At 40.2% G+C, this 14,873-nt stretch overlaps 2 protein-coding genes across 3 annotated transcripts in view; one reads left to right on the top strand and one right to left on the bottom strand.

The window, feature by feature from the left end:
• EIF4ENIF1 (eukaryotic translation initiation factor 4E nuclear import factor 1) overlaps window positions 1-8,372 on the top strand; it is a 22,806-nt gene extending 14,434 nt beyond the window's left edge. Inside the window, exons 10-18 of one of the 2 annotated variants that reach the window (XM_085305770.1) lie at window positions 889-957; window positions 1,398-1,581; window positions 2,186-2,265; window positions 2,618-2,757; window positions 2,954-3,038; window positions 3,900-4,032; window positions 5,225-5,506; window positions 5,730-5,894; window positions 6,483-8,372. In XM_085305770.1, the coding sequence (XP_085161896.1) occupies window positions 889-957; window positions 1,398-1,581; window positions 2,186-2,265; window positions 2,618-2,757; window positions 2,954-3,038; window positions 3,900-4,032; window positions 5,225-5,506; window positions 5,730-5,894; window positions 6,483-6,709 (1,365 nt within the window). In that variant the 3' untranslated portion in view covers window positions 6,710-8,372. Of the gene's footprint in view, window positions 1-888; window positions 958-1,397; window positions 1,582-2,185; window positions 2,266-2,617; window positions 2,758-2,953; window positions 3,039-3,899; window positions 4,033-5,161; window positions 5,507-5,729; window positions 5,895-6,482 lie in introns of both variants that reach the window. The other variant, XM_085305769.1, reaches the window with a different exon arrangement.
• Window positions 8,373-9,666: 1,294 nt separating this feature from the next.
• Window positions 9,667-14,867, bottom strand: DRG1 (developmentally regulated GTP binding protein 1). The gene is made up of 8 exons (XM_085305772.1): window positions 14,719-14,867; window positions 13,845-14,020; window positions 13,362-13,431; window positions 12,629-12,798; window positions 11,764-11,894; window positions 11,374-11,541; window positions 10,261-10,383; window positions 9,667-9,784 (listed from the first exon to the last, which is right to left on the bottom strand). Exons 1-8 carry the CDS (start codon window positions 14,840-14,842, stop codon window positions 9,685-9,687), a joined length of 1,062 nt encoding a protein of 353 aa, XP_085161898.1. The 5' UTR covers window positions 14,843-14,867; the 3' UTR covers window positions 9,667-9,684.
• Between the last annotated feature and the right edge of the window lie 6 nt (window positions 14,868-14,873).

Genomic DNA, 14,873 nt, shown 5'->3' with positions numbered 1-14,873 from the left:
GAAGAGGTATGTACTACATATAACAGGAATCATCAGTCTGCTCTTCACAGAAGACTTGCTAGTGCTAGTTAAATGGCTGCCTCAATGTGGCTATTAATACAGCTCTGTTACAACTTCAGTATGCGTACAGTTCACACTTACTTGAAGCTAAAACTTCTTGCTTTGTGGGTTTTAATAGAGGTATATCAGTACACAAACTAATGCTTTAAGGACTTTAAAATTACTTAAAGTAAATTAAACTGAATGCTTAGACTTGGAGTTGGGGGAGGGAGACTTTTATGCTTACTATGTTCTGGAGTGAAGCAGAGGAGTTGCTCTTTGCTGTTATATGGCTTGTTTTGGGAGCTGCCACAAACTTGGTACTACCTCCTGAGAGCAGAACTGGGTGCATAGGAAATCAAGTATGCTAACCTGCTTATAGAGTGCATTAAAGATTGTTTCAAGTTTCTAACCCTCAGTCTTTGGAAATAGTGCTAAAATGATCATTGTTGTGTCCTGTGTACCTAGATTACTGTACACAAGCTATCTAATACCCCTGATATAATAGGTAGTGTATATAATACTGAGTTGTCTCATGCAGTTAGTCTCATGTAGTTGGGAAGTTAGGAAAGTCTGTACCGTATGATCACAAAGTGGCCCATACAGTTTAGAGCATCTGTTACAGGTTCTGCAGTAATGTAGCCAGTGATTATATGCCCTGCTGCTCCCTAGTGTATATTACAGGAAAACTCAGCTTAGCTCATCAGCAGGTTTTAAATTATTTAAATTTTGATAGTATGCTTATCTTTATTGTATTGGCTTGTGGTAAATACTTTGAGACAGATGTAGACTGTCTCTTGATGAGTCTAGTATCTACATTTAGTTTAGTGTTTTTCATTTTCTGAACAGAGCCTTGAAAGCCACTTGATGTCACCTCCTGAGATGACAGGCCAGCCTCTATCAAAGAATATTCTGCAGGTATTTCTCCTTGGGGATACACTTCTAAGTGTACTTTTTCAATAGGAAGATCAAAAGACTACTTGGAAACAATACATTTAAAGCAGTTAGCTTAAAGCAGATTAACTGTGAACTGAACTAAATTAATCTAAGGCAGATTAGTAGTCAGATTTCCCTCCCTATAGGGGAAAAAAAACTGCTCACAAAACTTATTGTAGGCAGTTTAGTTTACTTTAAAACTTGAGTCTTGTAATGGTATTTCCTGTGACTACATTTTGAAAATGAAAAACCTGGCTAGATGCCCATTTCTAAGGGCAATCCAGAATTAGTATATCTAGTTGCACAAGTCAGCCTTGTCTGTTTAACTTGCTATAAATAGCATAGCCTGCAGTCTAGTAAAATGAGCTGCTTTGTATAAATAGATCATATTCTGAACAATTTTTGTCATTACTTATTCTTAGGAACTTCTTGGTCCACCTATTACCAGACCTGCTTCATCAAATGTCTTAAGCGGCCTGATAGGTGGTTTGGAACCTGCAGCCTCTTTGCTGGGACAAAGAGCACCTTCTCCTCCTATCCCACAGGTGTTTCCAACTCGAGCTGCTTCCGCAGATTATCTGCGCCATCGAATATCTTCACCCATTGGTGAGGCTGTAGAGCGCAGTATTTTTTTGATAGAACACAAACTTGAGTTGTCTTTAAGTAATACTTGGCAGTATAATAAAGGATTATTGGCACTTGGTGGGAAACTAAGTCATTACCTGCCTCTTCAGTGCAAGRTGATGTCACTTTTATTACTCTTCTCTAATGTTAAGTGTGGGGTTTAATTCCAATAAGCAGGTCCAAGTCACTGGAGAAATTCTGGATTTAAGGTGGCCTGCTGAACAGTGCATTAGACCAACTTAGATTTTTCTGCAGCTACCTAGGTAGTCCATGACCTTTTTTGTAATTTAATTCTTACTCTGCAAAACTGCAGATGCCTGTGTAACCTATTAACTAGACCTTACAGTAAGTCTTGCTACAGAGTAATATGTTCTGCTACTGTAAGAAGCCAATTTTCAGGCACTAGTTGGCCATCTGCATTAAGAAATATAAAGTTTTCTCCTGGTAGCTCTTTAGTGACAGGGAAGAGACCTAAGTGTCTGATTTAGTCATTTAATGATTTAGCCTGGGATAGGCTGAGAATCTTCATATATGTACTGAAAAAAATCTTAGTACTTTTAAATAACTTTTGAACATTCTTCATCAGGTTTTGGACAAGGTTCTCAGCAATTGCTTGGTGATCCATTTCCAGGTGTAAGGAAGCCTATGAGCCCAGTTGCTGCGCAGGTTAGACTAAATGCTGTTTGCTTAATGTGTATTCATCTTTTCTTATGTTGTGAAGCATAGAACTAACTTGTAGAAATGTGTATGTATCTGTTAATTTCAAATGCTTATGCTCTGGTTAGGTCAAGTTTGTCTGGAGTCTGAGGATGCAAAGTGTAAATATCAATCTTGTTGCCATTCCATAGCAATAATTCCATCTTGGAGTACCTTAACTACAAGAACTTCAAGTTTCCGTCATAAAACAGATGAACTGTTGTTGGGGAGATACTTTGATATGAAGATATTAGTAGCTGTAATAGTGAACCTTCACTATCTTTTAGATAGTTTTGATTTGATTCTAATGACTCTCCTTCAGATAAGTCCCTTGGAGATACAGCAAGCTGCATTAGAGGGACTAGCATTACCGCATGACTTAGCCATACAGGCAGCAAACTTCTACCAGCATGGCTTTGGTAAACCACAAATGGACAAGAGTAGAGATGGCTACAGGAACAGGTGAGTGACTGGAAGATCTTTAAGGTGCACACTTAACTGATCATGGGTGGGTGGTGGTCTCCTCTCTTTCTCTCTCCCCCCGCCCATTGGATATTAGTACTGTTGACTCAAGCTTGCATAGGTTCTTAGTAATCCTGCTTTTCATCCTGTCCCAAGAGTAGAGCTGCCTCTTGCTAACTTTTCTGTCCATTAACAGGCAGCAGCGAGTGACTAAGTCACCTGCACCAGGACACAGAGGGAGTGCATCTTCTCCAGCCCCTACAGCATCCATTACTAGCATGGTTAGTACCTGATGTGTAATAACAGGAAGAGCTGTAAAGCTGTCTGCACTAACTAGTTTGCATGGGGGTTGGGGAGGGGGAACATAAAGATGTTGATCACCTTGACCACTTTTACCTGCTCATCTGAAACCAAAGGAAGGTAGTTATGGAAACTCAGGCCCCTTGTGTCTTGGTACTTAAATTTTCAAGACAAATGCTGAAAGTTGTTAGCCACTTCAGAAAACTGTGGTCTTTAGCACAGGTACTTGTAGGTTACCTCAGAGCTTCAGGGTCACTTGTTCAATAAAATCTCAAAGCCGAGGTGTTGCCACTGCACTTGCTTTTATGTAAAATGCTGCTTTGATCTAAACTTCCCCATTAATCAGTCGAATACTTGCTAGCAACTTCTGGCTAACACTGGTCATCAGCTGCTAAATCAGATACAATACTTGATTTTTACATAACAAATCTGTAGCTTCCATTGATGCTATGTAACTTTCAATGGGAAAAATACAAATGAAGCAGTGGTTTTATGCAGCTCTGTCAGCCTTGACTTAATCTAAGATAGGGGCTCCTGTGGAAAAGTTCTGGGCCAATAGCTAATTGAAAACTGCTGATTTAAGTACAGCTTATCTTATACCATTGTTTTAAGTCTGTGAAGATATATTTAACTTGAACATCTGCTTTTTAGTAAAGGTATTGAACTTCTGCAAAGTTGGATAAAAAGGAGTGTTTAAACTACAGAATAAAACTATGAAATGAGGTGAAGTCATGAGGGCATAAGAGCTTTAAATGGAAAGCATATGCTACAATTGGTGTCCACCCACAAATAAGTGTGGTAATCAGCACTGAGTTAAGGCATTATTCTTATGTGTTCTACAGCTGTCTCCCTCCTTTACACCTACCTCAGTGATTCGCAAGATGTATGAGAGCAAGGAAAAAAGTAAAGAGGAGCCAATTTCTGGGAAACTGAAAGTCAACGATGTTAAAGATGAAAATCAGAGGCCAAATGAAGGTATTGTAATGGCTTAAAATAACACATAAATGAGATTTGGAATAGAACTGAAGAGCTTCAACCCCTAATATGTCCAGACTAGCTTAAGACATTCACAACTTTTGGAGGGTGTAGAAAGGAGAGCCTGCAACAAGAAGAATGTTAGAGCTGTGGAAGAACTGAGAACTCCCAAGTGTATTTTTCTAGTAATGTTGGGTTTAAATCATGTTTTCCTTATCTGTGAGTGTTTTAGGCATAGTAACATTAAGGGCCTGGCCTTGGACCAAAACTTTTTCTTTGCAACTGGTCTTGATGAACAAGTGTATTAGAATAATGCTTCCATATCTCTCTACTGCAGTAGCTGAATGCAAGTAAATCATAGCCCTCTTGAGACAGCTTAACCRAACAATCAAAGCTGAGACCAATTAAGCTCTTAAATGTAGCAAATCAAGGAAGACTTTTGTCACTGCAACTTATCTAAGTGGCTGTTAGAAGGAAGTGCTCAATACCAGTTGCCTTGCTCAGTAATACTAATGTGCTCAATTGTTATGACGCTGCACTTGAATTCTGCTAACTAGAGATACAGCTTGCTGTTCCTATTGTACAATTGACTCTTTCCTTCTAACAGGTAGCAGACAGTCCTAAGAGATTTTAGGCTTTGTCTAAGTGACCTAGACGGTCTATGGCAGTAACTTCTGCTCAGTAGCATTTGGGATACTAAGCACCTCAAGATGGCAGAAACAGAGGACTGCCTCTAACCTGGAAACACGTGTCTGCACCAAAAAGAACCACGCATGGCTGGATTTCTGGCAGAACTTCAATTCCAAATTATAACCCCTGTAGGGAAGTCTCCTTTGAGACTGATTCATCCATGCTCCCAGCTCAGAATTTCTAAGTATGAGGAAAAATAAGAATTGGAATTATTGTTGAGTCTGACTTCAGCTTGAAATGAAGGGATTTCACTGAGGAACATACTCTTTCTCATTATGTTTTGAGCTTATTTGACTAAAAACATCTAGGAAGCTTACCACTTTATATCTGACTAAGTTCAGCCAGTCCTAGAATCTAGCTATCAAATCCAGTCATTAACTTTAATTTTCATTAGATGTAATCTCTAGCTGTGGACTATAATAGCTGTATTCAATTCTAGCTACAGATAACCTACTGTCTAGTTCTGTGGAGAATGCAGATCAAGAAACTTTGCCCACCTTAGGTACCAAACTACCTGCACTGCAACGCTCTGCATGTTCCACACCTCTTACTCAAGCAAATCGTTGCACCAAAGAGCAAGACTACAGGCCTAAATCAACTGGTAGAAAGACTCCTACAATGGCCTCCCCAGTATCAGGAGGCCCTTTCCTCCGTCCTGTTCATCAAGTACCCCTTGTTCCCCATGTACCAATTGTACGACCTGCTCATCAACTGCATCCAGGATTGGTCCAGAGAATGCTGGCCCAGGGGGTTCATCCACAACATCTTCCTCTACTGCAAGCAGGTAATGCCTTAACTAAAGGGAAAATATATGAATGTTCTCTACAAGACTTATTTTGCATTAGAAATGGCATAAATTGGTATTCATCATTGGCAATGTTTATTATATCAAAACTTACTTTAAAATGAGGCAATAAATTCCAACACATCTTACTAAGTAAATGCTTGTTTTCCTTAAAGCTTCTTGTGCCTATTAGGTAAAAAGCTTCCTCGCTTTTATCCAACAGGTATGCTTCCTCCTGGAGTGGACCTGTCTCACTTGCAGGGAATATCTGCTCCCATCCTTGGTCAACCTTTTTATCCACTACCATCAGCCAGCCATCACATCTTAAATCCACGCTCTGGGACGCCTTTGCAGCTAGCAATGATGCAACAGCAGCTACAGCGATCAGGTAGGCTAAAATGTAAAACAGGAATGTGAGGTTTTAAAATGCTGACTAGCCTGTTCTAGGTAGTATACTTGTTGATTTGTTTCAGTAGACTAAGCTAACAGGAAAATATTTCAGTGCCTACCCCAAATTAGCAACTGTGAATATGTAAATTACCAGAGCAGTTCTGGCAACTGCATGTCTTCACACTAGAAGAAAGCTGAAGTGAAGTTCCATCATGATGTATCTTCCCATTGATGGCTCTGCTTTTTTGCAGTGTTGTGAATGGTAGTTTCTTTGGTGACAAGCACTTCCTTCCTGAGTAAGGAGGGCTGCAGCCTGCACCCATGTTGAACAAATGGTTCTGTGATGCTGGTCTTCCAGTTACAAGTGATGTGATACTGCTTCTGGAATCAGCAATGTCAGGCAGAGTTTACAGGCATGCTAAGAGAATAAATGTGTAGCAATCAATGGGGAGTCTGGGTTTTCCAGGGACTAACAGTTAATACCACATTCAGCTCACATATGATAGTGCATTGTGTGATTGCTCTAGGAAAAATTCAGTCTTGGGTGAACTTACTACTCCACCTCTAATAGCTTTACATTTCACAGGCACCGGAGCACAGGGATCACCTGTTGGTGTGCAAACCACCCCCCAAAATGTGCCGTCTCGGACTGGATTATCTCATGGGCACACACAGCTTGACCATCGCCCCAGCCAGAGAAGTGGCTCTCCCATTGGCCTTGCAAAATGGTTTGGTTCAGATGTCTTGCAGCAGCCTCTCCCTTCCATGCCATCCAAAGTCATCAGTGTAGATGAACTGGAATATCGGCAGTGAACAGTGACCGCTGGGTGGGACACTTGTGCTTCTTTAGACTGGATAAAAATGTCCATAGTCAGGACTTCACCTCTGTTTGTTTTTTGGGGCTTTTATTTTTAGCACTCTGTGCAAAATTTCTTTTCAAGAGACTAAAGCACATGGCACCTGTCCTGGTCTCATGTCTGCATCAAGATTAAAGGATCCTTTAAGGCTTAAATAGTGAAGCCTGAAGAAATTTAGATGCAAGACAAAGCCAGTTTAATCCTGGAAGTGTCTATTTTTTGTTTTGTAAGATATGTGAATGAAGTGCTGATATTCTCTAGTGTAGAGGTAGCAGCTATGGATTCCTCCTGCAGAAAACTAAATGTATAGACCCTTGTGTACAGACTATGTATAAACAATCTTTTGTATATATACACATAGAATAGCTTTTTTGAATCTATACAGCTGTACATAAGAGTAGCTGATAACAGTTGAGCTTTAGTTGTGCCTATGGTTTGGATCTTTCTCCATTGTACATGTGGGACTTTTCTTTAAGATTAAAATTGCATATCCTAAGTGTGAGTGAACAGGATAAAGTTGCTTTGCCTTTTCTTGCTGCTCATCTAAGTCTCCCTCTCAAACACATCCTTCTGTCATGTACTGTGCATTCAGTGTAGCTAGTGTCAAAGTAAAAAGCCCACATCTTGCTGTCTGTATAACAAAGGTCTGATTCCTTGCGTGTGTGTGTGTGTGACTCTTGCCATTAAATGAAAGAACTGTTTAGTYTTCAAACTGCCTTGAGGATGGGACCTGGTAATGACAAAGCCAGTTCTTCAGTCTGCCATAAGCAAAGAGACTGTAGGTATGTTTTTGGTCACAGTTCTTTCAAGGGGGCTGGTGCTGATCCTTGTTCAGCTGCAGTATTTTCCTTGTTTTAATCTTTCAGACAAGTTGCTAAAGGTCATCAAAATGGAGCCTTTAAATCCTCACCCTTCAACTCCTCAGTCATAGCTGTGGTATGTTCTATACTGCCTTCAGTTCTATTTATAGAAGGGAGTCCCAAGAACTGTCCTCAATCTAGTGTGCATCTACTTGATGCAATTACTGTGAAACTTGCCTCTAGAGTTTTGTTCTGTGGCTTGAAAGGGGGAGGAAGGGGGGTAGTTTTGTGATCTTACTGTGTATATTTGGTTTTTAAATACTATGTTCCTTTTAAGCCTGTTTCACTTTCCTGAGCAGTTAAATGTTCTTTTCCATCCTTCTACTGCATGGTTCCTCACTTCACCTTCTCACTTGTGTTGAGTCTAGTACTGCTGTCATGTCTTCTATCTAGCTTAGGCCATTGTGCTCTTTTTTAAAAAGGTGAAAGCAAAACCAGAATTCTCACAAACTTGTTTTTTTCTCAAGTCTCACTGAATGCAAAACCAGCAGCAGAAAAATCACTTGACTGTATTATAATAATTGCCAACATGCTGCAGTGGGTTTGTTTCAGTCCAGCAGAGACAACATTGTACAGAAACAGCAAGTTAAAATCTCCAGCGTGGAATCTGTTGGGGGTCACCCATACTTTAGTGGTTGTTCATACGACAATCTATGTAAAACATGCAATCACCAGCTTGTCCTTGTAAGATTGTTTTCATACTTTTTTAACTTGACACTTTCCCAGTAACATTCTGTAAATAAAGTCAATTCTACCAGCTGTCTGTATCAACTGCTCTTATAAAACAGTAATTATGATATATTGACTAACCTTTAACATTGCACTTGCGTAAGCTGGAACCAGTGCCTGAGCTCAGTCTCCAGGAAGAGCTTTAATGGCAGCAGTGGGGATGTGCTCCTTGAGGGAGAGGTGAATGCCACAGGAGGTAACTGACCTCACTGAGGACATGCTGTGGAACTCCTGCACTGAAATGACAGGCCCCTCTCAGCTGACTATGTAATAGTTGTACCTGTGTAAACTAGAGGCTGTTCTTGGAGGGCTATGGTTAAGAAAACTCTGAGTTCTGGTGCCAGTGCTGGATAGTCCCCACCACCATCTATACTGCTAGCCAKCAGGACTGTAGGCAAGGAATATTATTAAAAAAAATACATCAAGCAAAATAGTAATGAAAGCTTTCAAGCCTTGATTCTATGTTCACTGTCACACACTCACACACTGCTCCTGTTAGAGTGATTTTAATACCGACATTAGCGTCTGAAAGAGCTGTAGGTACTGTTACAAAATCTGTGAAATCAGAGGAGGCATTTGACACAAACAGCCCTACTTCCCTTTCCTAGGAGGACAAACGCTGGAGGCTAGTGACTTTGATATAGCATTAATTTGAGCAGAAAGCTCAACTTTACTCGCTTCTAAGAACAGTAACACTACTCCTTTATAGCAGCCTGCTTTTACTGAGCAACTAAGTTCAGACAAGTCAGATAAGCAGGAAAGTCTTTTAAGAAAACTTTAGGCTTAGTGCCTACTTTTTAACACAGCACAACCTGGGCATCTAGTTTACTTTGTATTGTATAAATAACATTACTACTCATAATGAGTGGAATCTAGCATCTTTTTCCACAACTGCAGAACTATTAATAGCCTTTAGGTATTCATGTAGGAACATCTCAGATTAAGGCAGCCAGGGCTAGTTCCACAAGAACTGTCTTATAAGATACTGTTCTCTGACCTCTGCTTTTCATTATTAGTTCTAAATTAGAACTAATTCCAGATGTGTGAACTTTTTCTAATTTGGAAAAGAAGCACATGCAGCAGAAAATCATCACAGACATTGAGGCTTCCTTTCAGTATTTTGTCCTTGTGAAAGTAGTTTAACAGGAGTTTTTCAGCTGTAAGTTCTGCCAGAATGGGATACTATAGAACAAGTTGGCCAGAAACATCACTTTTTCCATGCAGTAAGCTACTACCATAGAAAGCAATACCCCCTTGCTACAGGTTTGATAAAAGTGGCCTGTTCTTTGCCACTTACAACTTGATGAAGTCAGGGACAGTGACAAACCGTATGAGAACAACTTTATTTCTTCACAATCTGAATGACATCCTCATCCTCAAGAGTATGGTCTTTGCCAACTTTCTGAGGGTTGTGTTTAACAGATGAACCCCAGACCAGTGCACTGAAAGGTGAGGAAAAAGAAAAATCAGTTAAAGGCACAGAATGCAATAAGCAGACAGCACAGCAACAACTATTTCTGTCACAAACTTAAGAGAGAAAGCATTGCTTTAAGAGCTATTTTTGTTCTTCTACAAGTACCTGGTAAGTGGTCTGTATGAATTAGAGTACACACAGATCAAAACAAAGTATGAAGTCATTCAAAAATACTTATATATGTAGGATATGACCCATAATACTACACCCTGTGCTACTCTGAAGTAGAAAGAAAAATATTTTTCTTAAACTGGGCCAGTAAAGAGTATAGAAACACTAAATATAATAATTTAAGTATCAAGTTTAAGTTTTTGTTGGGAGACCTTTTCTATTCAACATAAAAATTGAACTGTTTTCCCTTCTAGCTTAGAGGATAGTGAGAATGTACCAACAGGTGGATTATTTCCTATACTCTAGAAATGATTCTTTTACAATAGTACTTACTATTTAAAGTCTTTAATGAGATTTTTGTGAATCTTCATGCAAAAATCTTCTACTGTAGTCTTGCAGTAAGGTAGTACGACAGGAGAGGTGTAGTCTGGAAGCTGCCCTTTAGGTTTTGTGTAGCTGTAACACAGATCAAGCAGTTGTCAATAATGGAACCTTCTGTTCTTTTTTTAACCCACTATGAAATTTCATAGGTTATTTTCACTACCATGCTAGCGCTTGCACCAAGTTCTACTATTTCAGTGGTGACAATAGGTATCCTGTAAATTGTTTGCTGCTCTTAAGCTGAAAATACAGCTGGGAAGCCAGTGGCTGCAGCAGATTTTCCCTTGTAACTGCAAAGATTTACTCCTGGTAGACTTTCTGTTGCTGCTTAAAAAAAAAAGGAAGAGGAAATAGGAGCAGCTGATTGAAAAGAGCAGCTACGGTTTTACAGTTCCAACTTGTGAAATTTTAAACTCGCCTACATAGAGGAAAAACTGACAAAATCTTAGCATCTCTAGGTATCAGGGCTATAATCTCCTTTACAGTATATTTTACATTTTGCTGTCACAAGAAGATACATACAAATTTAAAAGATTATAATTACTGTATCATTAATAATTTCATTTTAAACACATTTTTATCCACTTACGGCTATAAGGTAAGCCTGTAATAGTTTATACAAAAATACCTGAAATGCTAGATGAAGAACTTAATTCACTACTATGAAGTGAGCTGAATGCATAATGTCAATTGTGACAGTGAAAAGATGACTACCTCTGAAATTCACATCTTTGCACTAAATTTGACTAAGTATCCATTTTTAAAGTTTTATCTATTTATTTATTTATGGAGTTGGTTTTACAAGGTTCTCACTTAACCCTCCCATAAGTAGTTCAAAATCTAGTAGTTGTGACTGCTAGGGAATCCTTATCTCTCCATCACACAACTGATGATCAGGATGATCTCGGATTACAGATTAAACATATTGCAGTGACAAAAGACATCAGCACTTAAAAGCAAAGTTCTAAGCTAGCAGAAAACCTTTGTACAAGAATCATCATTCACCCATTCTTGAATCTCAGCCTTATATTTATAATGCCACAGAAGGCAGCAATTGGGACTCACATTCGTACTAGCTTCAAGTAGTCCCAAATCTTCTCTAGTAAATCATCAAAGTTCCAGCGATGATGAGCAGATATTGGTACACAGTGGGGTACTTTGTAAATAATATCTAGTTCCTCAATGGATATCTGGTCAATTTTATTCAGGACATAAATGCATGGGATGTAAACCCTGCAAAGAGAAGGAAAGTGTGATACAGCAGCCTAGCAGCAATACATTGCCACTTTCACTGAAAAAGAAGAGCATCATTTTTGAGAAGGACAGGAGGGTGCTAAACAGCATTTGTTCATACCACATTACAACCTTAGCTTCTGTGGGAAGCAGACTCAAGAGATTATTCTTTTCCTTGTAATACAAATCACAAATATGCCAAACCCAGGATCCCAGCAGTACCTGTTTCCTTCAACAACGTCAATTAGGTCGTCAGCAGTGGCATCGCTGCGCAGTGTGACATCAGCATTGTGAATTTTATATTCTGCTAAGATGCTCTTCACTGTTTCAGTATCCAGCTCGCTCTGAGGACACTGAACACACACACAGTATTAAGCAAGGAATGGGGGAGCCCACAGTCAAATCAAGAATTACAATTAGCAGTGCTATCACCTACCAATCACTGTATGTACGTTACTAGAAATACTAGCTGCATTATTAGTTACTGGATTTGATTATGATTTTGCTATAGTTAGTTTGTGGAGAGGGAAAGAGATTTAAATCACAACAGCTTTACTTCAAATCAACGCTATCAGTGGCTGCAAACAGCTATGTCAAAAGTAAAGTTTCCAGTCATTTTGGGACTACTTTCAGTAGAAACTTGCGTATCTGTTGTTCAGTACCAACACAACTAAATGTTAGAAGCCTTGATCCCAGAGCAGAAATCTGAATTTTGGTGTCTATGCCTATTCCAACGAGTGTTTAACAGAAAATGAAGAGTAGTCCAGAGTGCAAGGCCTGGAGCTCTGAGCTCTCTAGGAAAACACCACTGCCATCTGGCTAACATCAGGTTTTATATGCTTCCTTCTGGTCTTGCAACCTGTCACTGTTGCAAAGCAACCAAGCCTCAGATTTGTGGAGGGAGGTGTTTAGGCTCTTATGGCAGGTGCTGCCTCCAAGGAGGGTTGCTGATTACAGCACAATGCAGCAGTTCAACTTCAAAAGTCGTAACATAGGAACAGTCCCAAGTATACCATTCACTGCAAAGGCATCTTTCTACAAGCAATTTATTTTCTTTAACTCTGGTTACAGAAAACTTCCCACTTACCGTGGCTGTTAGGTTAATGCCACCTTTATCCTTTTTTTTGAAGCCAATATTGGGGGGCTTACTATTCAGACGTATTCCAAATCCCTCCAGTTCATTCTCAATAATTTTCTTGTGCCCAAGGGGTTTCAACACATCCAGAACAATTAGAATGAGGTTACAGGTTCGAGCAACTAAGAATCAGAAAAAGAAAACCACCCCTCAAAAAGCTACACTCATGCACTGAGACAAAACAACACCAAAGATGGTTCAGTGGACTGATGAGAACATTAAATCCACAAAGGCCAGTACTTTTCCTATTTTTTAAATTCCAAAAAAAAGACTGAAGATGTGATGTTGTTCAAGCATCAGACTTTTACATGAAATAAGGATCGGGCAGGCTGAAAAAAGCTTTCTTCTTGTCTATGTCCAGATTCCAAAATAGTAAAAGTAAACTTAGTAAAGAAAGTAAGATGGCAGCATTGTTTAATATAGGATCATATCTGCCTTTAAAATTAGTAATATACTTTCAGCACAGTGTCAAAACACAGCACAAATTCAGCAGATGCATAAAGACGTAACTGAACACAGAGCAAACTGAAAATGGCAACTGCTTCACATCAAACACCTTAATTCCAGCATACAATAAATCAGCACTTCCAAGACATCAGAAATAGTGATTCAACCATTCATTCTCACAGGCTTAATCAGTAATAGGGTATCATCCGGTTCCTTCTCCAAGGCCTATGACACTTGCCTGCAATGACTTGCCGTCCTCTGCCTTTCCCATCCTTGGCACCTTCTATTATTCCTGGGAGATCAAGAAGCTATTTTTCAGAAGAAAGAAAGAAACACACGAGAAAAATATTTCTGTTCAAGGAGAAAATAAATGCAATTTTCTACCTTTCTCCTAAAGCAGTTCACTCAGCTGCAGATCTGACTAGAATTCCCCATGGATTCTTACATATTGTACTATCCCCTTGTACTAGCCCCTACTGGTACAATGGAACAGAACAGATATTGTTATACAAAAAGAAGAGAGCTACTGCAGGAATTTCTTCCCATAGCAAAGTGAAAAACAGGTTAAAAACAGTACCTCGTGGAAACATTTCCAATGCATTCTCAAGCACTTTTGTGTATTACTTCTAACCTGCTAATGTCAAACCATATTATTCAGGCATAAAACATCATTACATCCACACATACCATCATATCCCTAACAGACACTAAAAGATCTCACCTGAATTTTTGCACCTTTGTATCTAATGACCCCAGGTACAGTAGTCAGTGTTGTGAATTCATATGCTGCCACTTCAGAGTACACACCAGCAAGATTACTTAGAAGAGTAGATTTCCCCACTGATGGAAAACCCACAAATCCAATTCGGGCATCACCTGTCTTTGCAACATCAAAACCTGCAAACGAGGAATAAAAAATACACATTTAAAGGTGGACACTTTCTATCTTCTAAGATTCTGGAGAGCATTCCCACCATTACTTTTATTATTGCCTGACTGAAAGACCGGTAAGCTTCCTGGACAGCAGGGTAAGAGCGTGAACCACAGAGTTGAAAATCTGTGTCGTCTTGGAGCACCTTGCCTCAATAATCACAGAATGTTTGAGGCTGAAAGGGACCTCTGGAGATCATCTAGTCCACCCCCCCCACTCCCCACCCCAGCTCAAGAAAGGTCACCTAGAGCATGTTAGACAGAATCACATCCAGGTGGATTTCTAATATCTCCAGAGAAGGACACTCCACAACCTCTCAGGGCAACCTGTTCCAGTGCTAAGACTCTGTTGTGTGTGCCTGCTAATGAAGTGTAGCCTGCAAAGTTTCACAGTGGGCTATACTCGACTTGGGTGCAGATGGAGCATTCACTTCTAGCACTGCAGCTTGCACCACCTGCACTGTCATATTTAAGAAGAGGAAGCTACTGCTGGATTTTCCTGCATCTACAGCTCTCAGGATTTCTGCCAGTACGTTATCTTAGCCAAAGCACACAAACCCTTTCATTTCCTTTTCAAGGCGAGATTCACCCCAAAGCCCCAGAGAGGAGCACCAAGTCCCGCACGGGGAGAACAGGAGGGAGGGGAGGGCGGGGAGACAACGCACCTTCGCCGGGGCCGCCGCCGCCGCCGCCCTTGGGGGTGATGAGCTCCCGGCGCAGCTTGGCCAGGCGGGCCTTCAGCAGCCCCAGGTGGTGAGCCGTGGCCTTGTTCTTCTGCGTGCGGGCCATCTGCAAGAGCGCGGGCCGCACCGCTCACGCC

The sequence above is a fragment of the Rhea americana genome, unplaced genomic scaffold (assembly GCF_003343005.1).
Source record: "Rhea americana isolate MKP2758 unplaced genomic scaffold, rheAme1 scaffold_227, whole genome shotgun sequence".
Lineage (NCBI taxonomy): Eukaryota > Metazoa > Chordata > Aves > Rheiformes > Rheidae > Rhea > Rhea americana.
This window is presented reverse-complemented; position numbering and strand designations above follow the sequence as displayed.